At 41.2% G+C, this 14,332-nt stretch overlaps 1 protein-coding gene across 2 annotated transcripts in view; it reads left to right on the forward strand.

The window, feature by feature from the left end:
* Positions 1 to 12,500, forward strand: part of ptprq (protein tyrosine phosphatase receptor type Q) — a 40,969-nt gene extending 28,469 nt beyond the window's left edge. For both annotated transcript variants that reach the window (XM_028585426.1, XM_028585427.1), the window contains 21 exons: positions 73 to 444; positions 1,691 to 1,800; positions 2,024 to 2,210; positions 2,318 to 2,556; positions 2,911 to 2,980; positions 3,276 to 3,434; positions 3,670 to 3,952; positions 4,113 to 4,186; positions 4,824 to 4,923; positions 5,150 to 5,278; positions 6,194 to 6,238; positions 7,205 to 7,231; positions 7,431 to 7,512; positions 8,205 to 8,295; positions 8,461 to 8,537; positions 8,845 to 8,979; positions 9,086 to 9,211; positions 9,723 to 9,868; positions 10,009 to 10,144; positions 11,683 to 11,806; positions 11,892 to 12,500. In XM_028585426.1, the coding sequence (XP_028441227.1) occupies positions 73 to 444; positions 1,691 to 1,800; positions 2,024 to 2,210; positions 2,318 to 2,556; positions 2,911 to 2,980; positions 3,276 to 3,434; positions 3,670 to 3,952; positions 4,113 to 4,186; positions 4,824 to 4,923; positions 5,150 to 5,278; positions 6,194 to 6,238; positions 7,205 to 7,231; positions 7,431 to 7,512; positions 8,205 to 8,295; positions 8,461 to 8,537; positions 8,845 to 8,979; positions 9,086 to 9,211; positions 9,723 to 9,868; positions 10,009 to 10,144; positions 11,683 to 11,806; positions 11,892 to 11,929 (2,750 nt within the window). In that variant the 3' untranslated portion in view covers positions 11,930 to 12,500. The remainder of the gene's footprint in view (positions 1 to 72; positions 445 to 1,690; positions 1,801 to 2,023; positions 2,211 to 2,317; positions 2,557 to 2,910; positions 2,981 to 3,275; positions 3,435 to 3,669; positions 3,953 to 4,112; positions 4,187 to 4,823; positions 4,924 to 5,149; positions 5,279 to 6,193; positions 6,239 to 7,204; positions 7,232 to 7,430; positions 7,513 to 8,204; positions 8,296 to 8,460; positions 8,538 to 8,844; positions 8,980 to 9,085; positions 9,212 to 9,722; positions 9,869 to 10,008; positions 10,145 to 11,682; positions 11,807 to 11,891) is intronic.
* The last annotated feature ends 1,832 nt before the right edge of the window (positions 12,501 to 14,332 follow it).

The raw sequence follows: 14,332 nt of genomic DNA on the forward strand, positions 1-14,332 counted from the left end.
TGGCTTCTAATTGCTAATATACAGTAATACAGAATGAATACTTAATTATATCCTCTTTGTTTCCCTTAACAGCCCCAGCTGCCCCTCGCTTTCTTACCATCTCTCAGGTCACACCTAACAATGTGACACTACAGTGGGCTCCACCGCTTTCCATCCCAGGCCTGCTGAAAGAGTACCACGTTATTGCACAGCTGCTTTCAACTGTTTGTGAACCAAACACACTGACTACTGCACAGCCGTCCCCAGAGGATGAACTGACTTCAGACTGCGTGGACTCTAATGTCACAGTGTCAGTGAATGCTTCGGACGGCATTGAAAAGAACCACAGTGTCACGTTCCAATCCCTGGCTAAGTACAGATACTACCGCTTCAAAGTGGCTGCTGTGACCAACGCCGGAGTTGGAGAATATACACACTGGAACTACGCACGGACCCTGGCTGGAAGTAAGAAGGTCACAGTTGATATGACATTTTTGTGTTGCCAGGGGAGACCTGGCAATTAGTCAGGACCTCAGGATTAATATTTGACTAATAAATCTGTGATTTTTCCCCCCAGGTATTCTAGTAAAAATGATACAGACTGACTCATTTGAATTAGGGCTGGGCGATATGGAGAAAATCAAATATCACGATATTTTTGACCAAATACCTCGATATCGATACCGCAGCAATATTGTAGTGTTGACTATTCGTGCTTTCACAAAATATTTACACAATGAGATTTTTGATAAATAATCATCAGTAATGTGGATATAATGACTAAGTGGGTAAAGGCAAATTTACAACAGTCTGGTAAGTTCAGAAAATTACATAACATTACTATAATGCAGCCTTTAAAACCAGGAAAAGACACCACTTATGCCATATTACGATATTACGATATCCAAAATCTAAGACAGTATCTAATCTCATATCACGATATTGATATAATATCGATATATTGCCCAGCTCTAATTTGAATCCTATCTAGAATCCTGTTTCATTATTAACTTTGGACTGTGGCATCTCCTTCACAAGACCTAAACAAACTTAAATTCTTGTCTTGTTATCATGGAAGATCTTTACTTCTTTACATGCTATAGTATTATAGCCAGTTATAGCATCATAATAATGAACGTATAATAACCTGGTGTTTTGAGTTTTTCAGAGGTGCACATTGTCATAGCACTATACAGCTTTTTCTCTTTTTGAGCGCTGTTATTATTCTTATTAATAGTAGTAGTAGTAGTATTCTTACAATAAAAAAACTGGCAGTATAATGCATAGATAGAATTATAGAATTTGCAATGAATGACAGGGAAAAACAGATTACATGAATGGGTTTGATAGTAAATCAGTAGGGAATATGATGTATCATTTCAGTTAAAACATACTAAAATAAAATAGGCTGCAGATCACCAGCCCTGTCCACAGCAACAAATTACTTCACAACTAATTAACAGTACAAGCACATCCACAACTGTAGACAGAAATTTTAACAGAGGCAAAAGACATTTTTGAGGCCACAAGACTACGTATAAAGAAAAGTGAAAACAAGGCCCAGGCTTACATTCAAAGAGGTTCCAGCCAATGGCAGGGTAGCATCAATCAACTTTAGCATGATAACAAAGCAACATTTAACAGGCTTTTTGATGTTTTAATTTAGTAGCACATCGTAAGCATTCTGTGTTTCTCTTATCTCCTTCCTCAGACCCTGATGACCCTCCCCGTGACCTGAAAGTGACCCCCACCTCCAAAGGCCTTCACATTGCATGGGACGCTCCAGCTGTTCTCTCTGGACCGACGTCATATCTTGTGCAGGTCACCTCATTGACTTTAAGTTTTACAGACACACAAAAATATGAACATGTCACTAAGATGTTCTCAGAACAGCTCAACATGGTGTTATGTTGGTCCGAATTTTTAACTTAATGGTGTGGTAAAATATGAAACGATTCTAAATTAAAAAAAATTGAAATTACTCCAACTCTGCTCATCCACATACAAACATTTAATCTGTCCCTGAACTATCCTGTTGAACCAGGTGGATGGTCCTGGTTTGAACATATCAACAGTCCGAGCTCCAGGAGAGTTGACGACTGTCGTCGTGACTAACTTGACTGCTTTCACTCGTTACTTGGTGACTATCACTGCCTTCATTGGTCCATTGAAGCACGCTGCCAGCCAGGGGAAAGCCATCGGGCCTATTGAATTTCAAACGCTGGAGGAGGGTATGTGGAAATGTACATATTGGGAGCACCTAGCTGTTGCCCACCTGTAAATATAACCAAATATATATTATCAATTCTCTCTTGTATAATTTCTACTCTGTCCCCAGAGCCCAAAGACCCTCCCAAGAACGTGGTTGTATCAGTTATGCAAGAGGAAGTGAACCGTGTGAAGGTGACTTTCTTCCCTCCGGAGGAGCCCAATGGAAACATTACTGCATACTTTGTATACGTCTATGAAAAGGAACAACTGATCAAGAACATCAGCCTTAATATTACCCAAAGAGACCAAGACATGCTGACTGCTGTCATAGAGGGCCTAAAAGGAGGACATAGCTACAGCATACAGGTGAAGAACACACACGCATTACACACACAGGGGGCAGTGATGGCCTAAAGGGCATTACCACCACTGAGGTGCCCTTGAGCAAGGCCCTAAACCCCAACCGCTCCAGTGGAGCTGCTCAGTGGCCACTGGAGCACTGGCAGCTTCCAGGTGTTAATGTGTGTAACTGTGCAAATTTGATCAGGGTATTCCTGCAAAAGAGAGGCTTCCTCTCAGTGAAACTTCCCTGAATAAATACAGTTTAAAAAAAAACTACCAGTTTAACCTTGTTCAAAGCGTTGTTTTCTTTTCTTTAACTCATTCTGTGCTTGTCCCTCTTTCTACTGTCTCACCTCCGTTCTTTTTGTCGGTTTGTAGATTTCAGCAAGGAACGGGGCTGGCAGGAGCCCACCCAGCCCACATGTCCAGATAACTACAGGGATCAAAGGTACAAGGTCCTCTTTTTGTGAGTGCTCTGCACTGCTCTATAGTGTTTCTCCCTTCCTTGTTGCAGCAGTGCAGGATGGATCATTGCCTGTTCTGACACAGCAAATGTAACTCAGCAATATTGTGTATTGATGATGTACAGGACTGAGTAGTGGCCATGTAAATGCAACAGTCTAAAACCAAATTTTTACACACTGTATTCTTTACAACAACCTGTGTGTGTGTGTGTGTGTGTGTGTGTGTGTGTGTGTGTGTGTGTGTGTGTGTGTGTGTGTGTGTGTGTGTGTGTATTCCAGCCCCAGCCAAGCCAACCCAAAGACCCCAGGCAGTGCTGGGCCATGGAGGGGTTGCCATGGTAACCCACAGGAGTATCACCATCCACATGCCTGCTTGTTTCTATAGTGACGACAATGGACCAATCACAAAAATCCAGGTCATCGTGGCCGAGTCAGGGGGTATGACTCTTCAAAAACATTGACATCCGTCACTTTTAGTAGAATACACTTGGGTATCGGTCTTGTATGTGCTTTAAGCCTCAAGTAGAATCTTGTTTTACACTATGTCACTCTGTCCTAAGCTCACAAAAGACAAAATGTATGCAAAAGCCAAAGGGCTTAACGTCAGCAGAAATTTGACTCAGTCCCCGTGCAATCTCTTCGCCCTCTAACTGACTTACTCATCCTGTCACAGTGAAGGACATGCAGAACCTGACCAACTGGAAGAATGCATTTTTTGATCGTCCTGCCCCTTACCTGACGGACAAGGGGTTCCCTAACCCGTCATGTGATTTGGGAGACGGGGCATTGCCCACAGACACACGTGTCAGAGGTGGTCGCAGTGTGTCTAGAGGCGGCGGGCCCTTGGTGAGGAAAAATCACACTACGTACGTGATCGGAGAGAACGATGACTGTGTAAAGGAGAACAATACTGATAATTTCTGCAATGGACCTCTGAAGCCAAAAACGGTCTATGTGTGAGTGCACCACACACACACACACACGCACGCACACACACAAACAAACAAACACACACACACACACACACACACACACACAGAACAACTTCAACATTTTTGTGTGTAACATGTTTTATAATAATAGAATGCTGACACTGGACTGTTCCATATTTACCAGGTTTAGGTTCAGAGCCACTAACATCAATGGCCAGTACACAGACTCTGAGTACTCGGAGCATGTCAGAACTGCAGGTATTTATATTATATATTCTCTTAAAGGTCCCATGGCATGAATATTTAACTTTATGAGGTTTTTTAACATTAATATGCGTTCCCCAGCCTGCCTATGGTCCCCTAGTGGCTATAAATGGCGATAGGTGTAAACCGAGCCCTGGGTATCCTGCCCTGTCTTTGAGAAAATGAAAGCTCAGATGGGCCGATCTGGAATCTTCTCCTTATGAGGTCATAAGGAGCAAGATTACCTCCCCTTTCTCTGCTTTGCCCGCCCAGAGAATTTAGCCCACCCATGAGAGAGAGACATCATGGCTTTCAAACGAGCAAAGTGGCAGTTGGTCAAGGCCACACCCCCACCCTCTACCTTGCCCCGCCCTCTCTCCTCCTCAATAGCTACAGACACAGAAATGGCACAAACTAAGGAAAGCTCATTGTGGGACTGGCTCTAGTGGCTGTAATTCTGTACCAAGGCTGAATTTCAGGAAAGAGACTTCAGATACAGTATTAGGGGACCACTAAGGTCTATATAAAAGCATCCAAACAGCACCATGTCATGGGACCTTTAATCAAATAAAAAACATAAATCCTGTATAGCCCTGTTTGTGTTGTTTTTGTGTAATGTCGTCACCTCTGTCTCCTTTCCCTCTCTCTGTAGTGGACGGGCTGTTGACCAGAGATGAGCAAATCATTCTGGGTGTTCTGCTCTCCTTCTTCTTGGCTGTGTTGCTCATCATCATCATCTGTGGCTCCGTCAAGTAAGATGGCAACAGGCACTGAATCATTTACCAACATTCATACATAACCATACCTCTGCATTGATTGGAATTTTGTATTAATGCACAAAACATACCCTGCGCAAATGCCAGTTTAAATGTTAGTAATTTTGCATTGTATAATTAGTAATAAATCAGTTTCCTTTTTTATTCATTTTAATTCTGTATTTACCTTGTTATTAACTAATGTCTTTGACTGACATGTCAGGATCCATCAGCGCAAAAAGGAGGGCGGGACTTATTCACCCAGAGAGGCAGAGATCATAGAGACCAAGTGTAAACTGGATCAGCTGATCGCTGTCGCAGATCTGGAGCTGAAACAAGAGAAGCTCAACCGGTTAGTCTGTGTGTTTAGTTTTAATCCAAAAGTGTCACTTCACCAAATATAACATGCATTTTTGGCAGCTGAAACAGAGTGCACACTAAATGAGTTCAGGCTTGATTTAGCTGCTCCAGACGAGAGTTTAAATTTAAGTCAACAAAATGTCTTTGCTGCAGCCAACTTGATGTACGCTCCTGTCAGCGCAAAATCTTCTAGTGTTGTAGAGTTTGTGCAGAAAATAGAAGCAGCAGCACTATAAAACAACACAGCATCCTTGTGACTTTATAGTTTACCTTCAGTTCTCTGCAGAGTCATCCTGTCTGCATCTCTCCAACCATCCTCTCATACAAATTCAGCGTCAAGCCCTTTTGTTTTTCTTCTTTGGCACAAACAAGTGCAAAGACAATAACTGCTGCAAGCTGGTGGGAAAGAAAGTCAAATTCAGTGTTAGTTTTTGTATATCAAGGTCACTGATGGCTGAAATGAGGTGAGAAACTACAGCATAGAAAAGCTTTTAACATGAGTAGTACCCAAACTTGTTTTTATATTTTTGTTTGCCAATAAAGACAGACATCAGCATTGAAACAACCATTAGGTATATGCTTTCTAAACACCTTACTGTCTTATATTGCTGTCCACTCATTTTAGATGTCAAAAAAAGCAAAGATTGTAGATTTTTCACGGTCACTGCTAAGCTGCTCCAGCTGTATTGTAAATTCAAACTGGCGTCTTCAGGACAGTGTGCCTCTCTGCTTTGTTGAAGCTGAGATCTGTATAAACACCACCTTTTAAGCTCAGTTTATGTTATATTAACACACTTTTTCTTGTTAATTGTCACATGTATGGCACAAATAACGTTCCTTGCACGAACACTTGCATTGACTCGCCTTGGCTTTGTTTTTCTCTCACTGAGCACTTTTCTCTCACCAGGTATTCTTCCTTCTTCTTTAGGCGGAAAGAGATTTATGTGATCCAGTAAGTTTTGATCTGTGTGCCACATTTTGGTGTTGTGCTTTGTTTGCATGTTGTACTCCACCTTTCATTTACGTGGGGCGGCTGTGGCTCTGGTTACTGATCGGAAGGTTGGTGGTTCGATCCCTGGCCCTGCAGTTCCAGGCTGAAGTGTCCTTGGGCAAGACACTGAACCCCGAATTGCTCCTGATGCTGCGCCATCGGAGTGTAAATGTGTATGAATGTTTATCTGATGAGCAGGTGGCAGCTTGTATGGCAGCCTCGGCCACAGTGTATGAATGTGTGTGAATGGTGAATGGTTCCTGTATTATGTTAAAGCACTTTCGGTAGTCGTTAAGACTAGAAAAGTGCTATATAAATACAGGCCATTTACATTTACCATTATGTGTGCTTGTGCCATTGCCATGTTAACCATTAAGGTTTAAATCATTAATCTGTGTTGCTTGGTAAACCTTTGGTGGAGGTCAACAGTCGAGTGAATCAGTGACATAAGCGTTTCAGCCTTCTCCTTTTCCTCCTCCATCACTGGCAGGGATTGCAGAGCTGTGCCGACACTACTCTTCTTGAGATTATTTTAATTTGTTTACCCACTCACTATCTCCAAATTGCTTCGAAGACTTAGCTGCCTTAGAGGGCACACGTGGTAAGTTTTATCAATAGCTATGGATCTGCGCAGCTACAAGTCTTCAGTAATGCAAAGAAACATCAGCCACAGGGGAATAACCACACGCCTAGTTCAAGTTTACTGATCTTCACATATTTCTTTAGAATGAAACATCAAAATCAGTGTTTAATCAAAGTGAATTTTATTAAAAATGGTAAACTTAATTTGCTTTAACATACAATGCCACATACTCTCTGAACTGAGGATCGGTTCAGCTGTCATGGACAGAAATACCACAGCGTGGTTTGTGATTCTTTAGTTAATTTGTTTATTTTGGTTGATGTTTGCTGTCTATTTTTATCCAGGCTGCTCAGCTACAGGAAATCACTCAAGTAAGTCATCCTGCATAAATAATGTGAATATACACACAATAGTTGCAGCATAGATCAGCATGTTTTGTATGGCTCAGTATTAAGTATGTTTTTATCCTAAAATAAACTTACAGCAAGTAGCATATTGTTGGAGAGTTTTGGAGAGAGTTTTTCTCCATTCTTCACATTCAGTGTATTTCTCTTCTTACCTTTCTGTCAGGCCTGTCAACAAAAAGTCTTTTCTGCAGCATGTAGAGGATCTGTGTGCCAATGACAATTCCAAGTTCCAAGAGGAGTTTGCTGTAAGTGTTCGCCTACAACCTGGACCTGTGTTTGTCAAACTTCAAAGAGTGTAGAAATACATGAATTGGGATGAAAGTATAGAAAATCACCTGGAATTGATAAATAAAAAATTGGAGCATAAAGGACAGTCTGCTGTTTGAAAAAAAAAAAGATAAGAATTTTGTGCAGACAGTGAAGATGCTTGGAAAGTGATTGCAAACTAAATCAATGCTAGTTATTTTTTTGCACCTCGTTTTGCCACTTTTGCAAAACAGAGGTATTGTAACATCCTATCAAATAAGCATTTGGAGATAAAATCTTACAAGGGCTGTAAATAGTTAGCTAAAACTACCCTATTCTAAATAATACATATTGCTTTATTTTTTATTATTCATGACCAATGAGATATAGTGATGAAAAATACATGTCAGAAGGTACATGCTCGCCTCTGTCTCTGTACTGCAGCCATCTAGGACTCCAACAGGTTATTCTTAACCAACTTAGAGACTTCTGGTGCTCTCTTAATTTTAATAGTATTTTTAAAGTCGGTAGAAATGGGATAAATAACTTTGAAGTAGGTGTAACAGACATTTTACTTTTATATTTCACTTAAATCCCAAATGTTTGTATTTTTAAAAATACGGGTTCTGACCCTTAACCCCATGTATGTGTGTTTATGCAAATACTGATGTATTACATATTGTCTCTTCAGGAGCTTCCAAAACTGCTGCAGGACCTGGCCACCACAGACGCTGACCTGCCCTGGAACAAATCCAAAAACCGCTTCCCTAACATCAAACCTTGTAAGTGGTCAGGCTGAAAATTAGCTTTCCAGAGTTATGATACCTACAGTATACCAAAATTATGTACATTATCTCTAACATTAACTGCATATGGATTTCACAACTGCATGCAACAGCTGCATTTCACATGTTTCTACCATACTCTTCTCACTAAACCATGTCTAGACAACAACAACCGAGTGAAACTGCTGTCAGAACCGGGCAGTGCGGGCTCTGACTACATCAACGCCAGCTTTGTCTCAGTGAGTACCAGCTATCAGCTGCTATAAGCCCACTCATTAGCACGGAGGGTCGAGCTCACTTGAGTCATAATCAGGTTGCGAAAGTAGTTGTGCAGGCATGAGGCACATTTGTTGCAATTAGAGGAGTTTGTTCTAGATATTTCCCTGTCCTTTTCTGATTCTGTCAGATAAATAGATAACAAGCAAGCGTATTCATTTGTGAGCGAGTGAATAATGTTGATTTATAATTTCAGTAGGTCTGTATGTTCCTGGAGTGATTTTTGTACTTGCAGATATAAACCTCTGCCTCTCTTTTTCTGTTCTCTAGGGCTACCTTTGTCCCAATGAGTTCATAGCCACCCAGGGTCCTCTGCCTGGCACAGTGGCTGACTTCTGGAGGATGATCTGGGAAACGGGAACGCACACCATCGCAATGCTCACGCAGTGTTACGAGAAAGGCAGAGTGCGTCATTTCGGCCTCCCTTACAACTCTGTCACAAGGAAGGTTACAGTATATCTGCTGCAAAGATCTGATCTGTGTGTGTGTGTGCGTGCGTGTGTGATTTCAGATTCGGTGTCACAAGTACTGGCCAGAGGACAATAAGCCAATGTCAGTGTTTAGCGACATTCTCATCTCAAAAGTGTCAGAGGAAGTCCTTCCTGACTGGACTGTCCGAACCCTAAAAGTGGAAAAGGTAACTTTCATACACACACACAAACACACACCACACACACACACACTGTAAGTGTGCATACTGTAAACTGTGAAACACCAGAAAGACTAATTTGCCATATTTCCATCTAACTGAATAATGTAACCCAAATAAAATGTGAGTTACTGTAGGTGCCATTTATTCTGAAGGAAATGGACTACCAGATGTTTTACAGGCAAGCCACTTAAAGGAGTAGTTCAACATTTTGAGAAATTCACTTTAACGCTCTCTTATCAAGAATTAGATGAGAAGATGGCTACCACAGAGGGGTATCAATCTTGTCATTAAACTCGCCGTTAGTGTATTTTCTCCATAGATATAGAACACTATATCTATGATTTTCTCAAAATGTCGAACTATTCCTTTAGGAACTATTGTGCTGTGTAGTGAGTTATATGTTCCACCTCTGGAAAACATAAAACCTTTTGCTGAGTACATTTTATCTATATTTAAATGAATGTCTTTTTTTCTTTTTTGAAATTCCTCTGTGTAGCACGGGCACTATATTCTGGTTCGCCACTTCAACTACACATCGTGGCCTGAGCACGGAGTCCCAGAGTCCTGCAGCACTCTCATTAAGTTTGTCAAAGCTGTCCGAGCCCACAGGCACGACAACACCACTATAGTGGTCCACTGCAGGTACTGTGGCACGTCAGCGGTTGGGTACTGACACTGCATAGAGCAAGGTCCTTCAAAGTAAAGTGCACTAAGTACTTTCTTCTGTTTTTGGTGACTAAATGGAGATTCATCAACAAAGTCCATCTCTCATTGTTCCTCAGTGCTGGTGTGGGCAGAACAGGTGTGTTTATCGCTCTCGACCACCTCATTCAGCACATCAGAGATCATGACTTTGTGGATATTTATGGTCTGGTGGCTGAACTGCGCAGCGAGAGGATGTGTATGGTACAGAATCTGGTGAGTTCACATCAAATACATTATTTATACATTTATTCCTGTGGTTAGATTTCACAACCCAGAGAGAATAAATAAAAGACAATAAAGTGGTATCATACAGTAGGTTGTCTTAAGTTGTTCCAGTAGACTTAATCATCATCAAAGATCCACAAATGGCGGTGTACTCCTTCTTTTTTACTTCATGTTCTGCTGTAATCTCATCCCCCTGAGGAAACATTTGGTAAATTCTTGTTTTGACAAAGGGAAGGATCTGGCAGTGGATTAAAGGCATATGCTGAGCAGGATCCCCCCTCTTGAAACAGCATGAACCTATCCTAAAATTACCCTATTCCATTATTACTTACGGAGCAATGGTGTGTGTCAGTGTCTGCAGGGACCCTCTGCCTAATGCCTGTTCCTCATCTCAGTATTATTGTTTTATTATTTCTAGATATTCTGTACATTTCTTTTGGCAGTAAAGTTTGAGCCTGCAGTTCCTGCTGCTTGATTCTTTGAGGCAGCAGTGTTCAGTTCAGAGCCTCGGCTTAAAGAGGCCATCATTCAGATCAATTTTTTTATAACCTCACATATGTCATTGATGAGATATTGGAGCACAGTGCCATTGCAGACACCTTTAAACAAGCTCACATTTTAATCCTATAACACTTATGTTGAAGTGAAAACAAAGGCAAATGTCACTCACTCAACCGCGTGGTTGGGCCAGCAAGGTTATGTCTGCTCAGGGCCTCTTCATGAGTCAACAGCCGTGCACTGAGCTCAGTTGGTTTCAGTTCATTTAGTTTAACAAATAGACGCAGAAACTGAAAAATCCTTCAGGGATGAAGGTTATTATTTATTGTCCACCAAGGTCCCATCGAAAGAGTTGCTCTGTGCATTCATCTGAATGCATTCGCTCTCAAGCGTCCATATCTCTCCACTCAGCCAGAGAAGCACACTAATGAGCATGCTTTATGGGCCAAAAAAGCCTTTTTCAGCATATGCACCAGTGAGAAACCTTTATTTGAATGACTCGGGAAGCTATCTTGAGACATGGTATCTAGCTTTCTTACTGTCATACATCCATGGTTGTGGCAGCTGCAGCTGCAATGTCACTACCGCTATGTCGTCTAGGTTTGAGTCATCAAATGATTTTTTGTTGTCTTCTTAAGTTTAAGCAAGTTGGAAATAAATCTGCACATCAGCTCTGATAGGTTTGTGTCCTGAAAGTGAGAAAAAAAAGCCTTGCATCAAGTGACATCATTTTGATTTGCTTTTAAGAGATCCACATTGCAAACTTCACGTTTTTTCCACTATTTTGTAAAAAGAACATTGGCATTTGCCATTTTTATTATATATTTTTTTCTTTATCAGACAGATGATAAAGAGCAAACAAGGATCATTGTGTGTGTGTGTGTGTGTGTGTGTGTGTGTGTGTGTGTGTGTGTGTGTGTGTGTGTGTGTGTGTGTGTGTGTGTGTGTGTGTGTGTGTGTGTGTGTGTGTGTGTGTGTGTGTGTGTGTGTGTGTGTGTGTGAGTGTGTGTGTTTTGTGTTTGCTTCAGGCCCAGTATATCTTCCTGCACCAAAGTACGCTGGAACTTCTAAACAACAAAGGCAACAGCCAGTCAATCTGGTTTGTTAGCTATTCTGCTCTGGAGAAGATGGACTCCCTGGAAGCCATGGAAGGTAGACAACAACATATAAAACACACTCAAATAAACACACTCCCCACAGCAAAGTGCTGACTACACACATTTGTACTGGTCTTCAGGTGATGTTGAGCTGGAATGGGAAGAAACCACTATGTAAAGACTGACTGAGGAACACCTTTGCCTGGTGGTGAGGGACACTTGTTGGGAGGCGACCTGTGCACCGAGTCTGGACTGGACTGCCTCCACCTCACAAGGTTAGAGGGAGAAGCAGAAGAAACAGGAAGCGAACAGCACAGTTTGAACTGAACGATCTGTCAGTTGACTAAGACTTTGTTGCTCCATTTCAACCCACTTCTCAGCACAGTCATCCCTTTAATGAACCTCTTGTCCACTTGTTTTCAAAGAGAGTGAGAGAAACAAAAGGGAGACAGGGAGAAAGAATTTCAGAAACAACAGGAAGAAAAGAGCGAGGCGATGAGTTGACTGTGAGAGCTCTATCCTATCTGTAAGACTACAGGTACTTTGCACAAATGGATGTCACTGTGTATTGTATTCATTGTATTACGTTGATATCATTTATGTTTTTGTAAGATAATTTATTCGGCCAAAATGTTTGTTTTTTTCTTCAATCTCTTTGTAATTCTGACTATGTCGAAGTGTTGACAGCATTTCCTTTTTGTTAATCCTTTCTCAAGAGTGATTTGCAAAATAAAAGCAACTTGCATTTTTTCTGGCCTTAACACTTAAAGCTAAAACACTTTCCTATGAGACTCTTGCATCAAATGTAGCCGTTTTGTCATTGCAATATGAAATTGGAAACTTGCTCCTTTCATTATTTAGAGGACAGACTAAGTCAGCACCCATGGAAAATTAGGTACTCTTAATCACGCGCACGCACACACACACACACACACACACACACACACACACACACACACACACACGTGCAGATTTACTACAACACAACTTGACATTCCACAAGTACAAGTCAGATTCAATATTGTTTTTTCGTCCATTAATGAATGAGTTCAGACCACCTGGGCTGGGAGGACACAGGAACACCTATGACTGATTTCCCATAAGCTCCTTCATTCCACCGTCCTCCTCACACACCTGGAGCACATTCATTCATTAGAGAGGCTGGGAGCGCTACAGACGCACACATTGTGGAGACGATTCTGGCGTCAAGAGCACACAGGACCGAGAGTAAAAACTACTTTATTCTTTCATTCTCTTTGAACAGAAAAAAAAAAATTAGAAATATTCCATTAGTAAACATGTTGAGCTTTAAGAAATCTCCCTTATAGAAATATGGTGAGGGTGCAAAGATTAATGACAGTGCTCCACAGTGAGGATGCAGATTGGTGCGTCTCCATGACAACCATGAAGAAGGCGGGAGGGGGGGTCGGGCAGAAAGGAGGGAGGAAGTAGAGAGAGGGGAGAAAATGACATCAATCAACCCAACATGCCCTGGCAATAATGATACAAACATATAATCAAACTCCCCCCCCCCCCCATGTACTGTAAATGAAAAAAACAAAACTATATCATGCTGTAGAGTACAAGTCAGTCAGAGTTTACAGTAAACAAAGTGAGGTTGCTGACTTGAGAAATCAAGCAGTTTATAAGGGGAATCTAAGCTGGATTTGTTGTTGCTTTGGCAGCTATGTGCATGTCAGTGTGCGTGGTTATGTATGCAATGTGTGTGTGTGTGTGTGTGTGTGTGTGTGTGTGTGCATGACCTGTGATTTAATGCACGTATTCACCAATACAGCATAGCCCTTTACACACCTTAACAGGTGACACAGCCATCTCTTAATAATCCTATGATAATATGACATGGTATAATTTCATGAAGAATGTATCTGTATTAATATCAGTGTGTGTTACCATGGTAACTGAAGTGTATTCTATAAAAGCTGCCTGTTTCCTGTCTCTCGTAGCAGTAGGATTTAGAACACCCCCTGATATAATAATAATAATAATAGCTATAATAACTATAATTTCCTTTCTTTTTTTTAAACTAGATTCTTCTCTGTACAAATACATACGTAGATACACACACTGGGCAAACCAATCACTTTTTCAGAATAAATCTATATAATCTATTTACAATATATCCAATATATTCTGTGGTGCAAAAGGTACAAGACGTGTTCGGTGTGTCTCAGTCGGATGATTTGCGATCTGCTGTACAAACAGGCTCAAGCTCGAACCATCGACTACGCGATGATGAAATCAATAATTATCCATGACAACTTCAGTTTCCCCCTGATTAACATTCAGTATAGGAATGCTTCTCTGCTTATATAATTTTCAGTGTGCAAGGAAAAATATAATTGGTGAGAGGGGAGTGATGTTTGTGTGAGGTGACCTTGGTCTACCCTGTGCCGAGCAATTTATATTCATTTTTAAACTAAAGCTAAGAGTTTTCTGGGCACAGATGTTGACTAAATCCAAAGGTAAAAACAATAGTCACACTAGGTAACCCATTAGGAGTAAATGTACAGGAAGAGAAAGGCTCCATCTGGCTGTTTTAGTCTTGTTTTGGATTACCGGC

This window comes from Perca flavescens, chromosome 8 (assembly GCF_004354835.1).
Source record: "Perca flavescens isolate YP-PL-M2 chromosome 8, PFLA_1.0, whole genome shotgun sequence".
Taxonomy (NCBI): domain Eukaryota; kingdom Metazoa; phylum Chordata; class Actinopteri; order Perciformes; family Percidae; genus Perca; species Perca flavescens.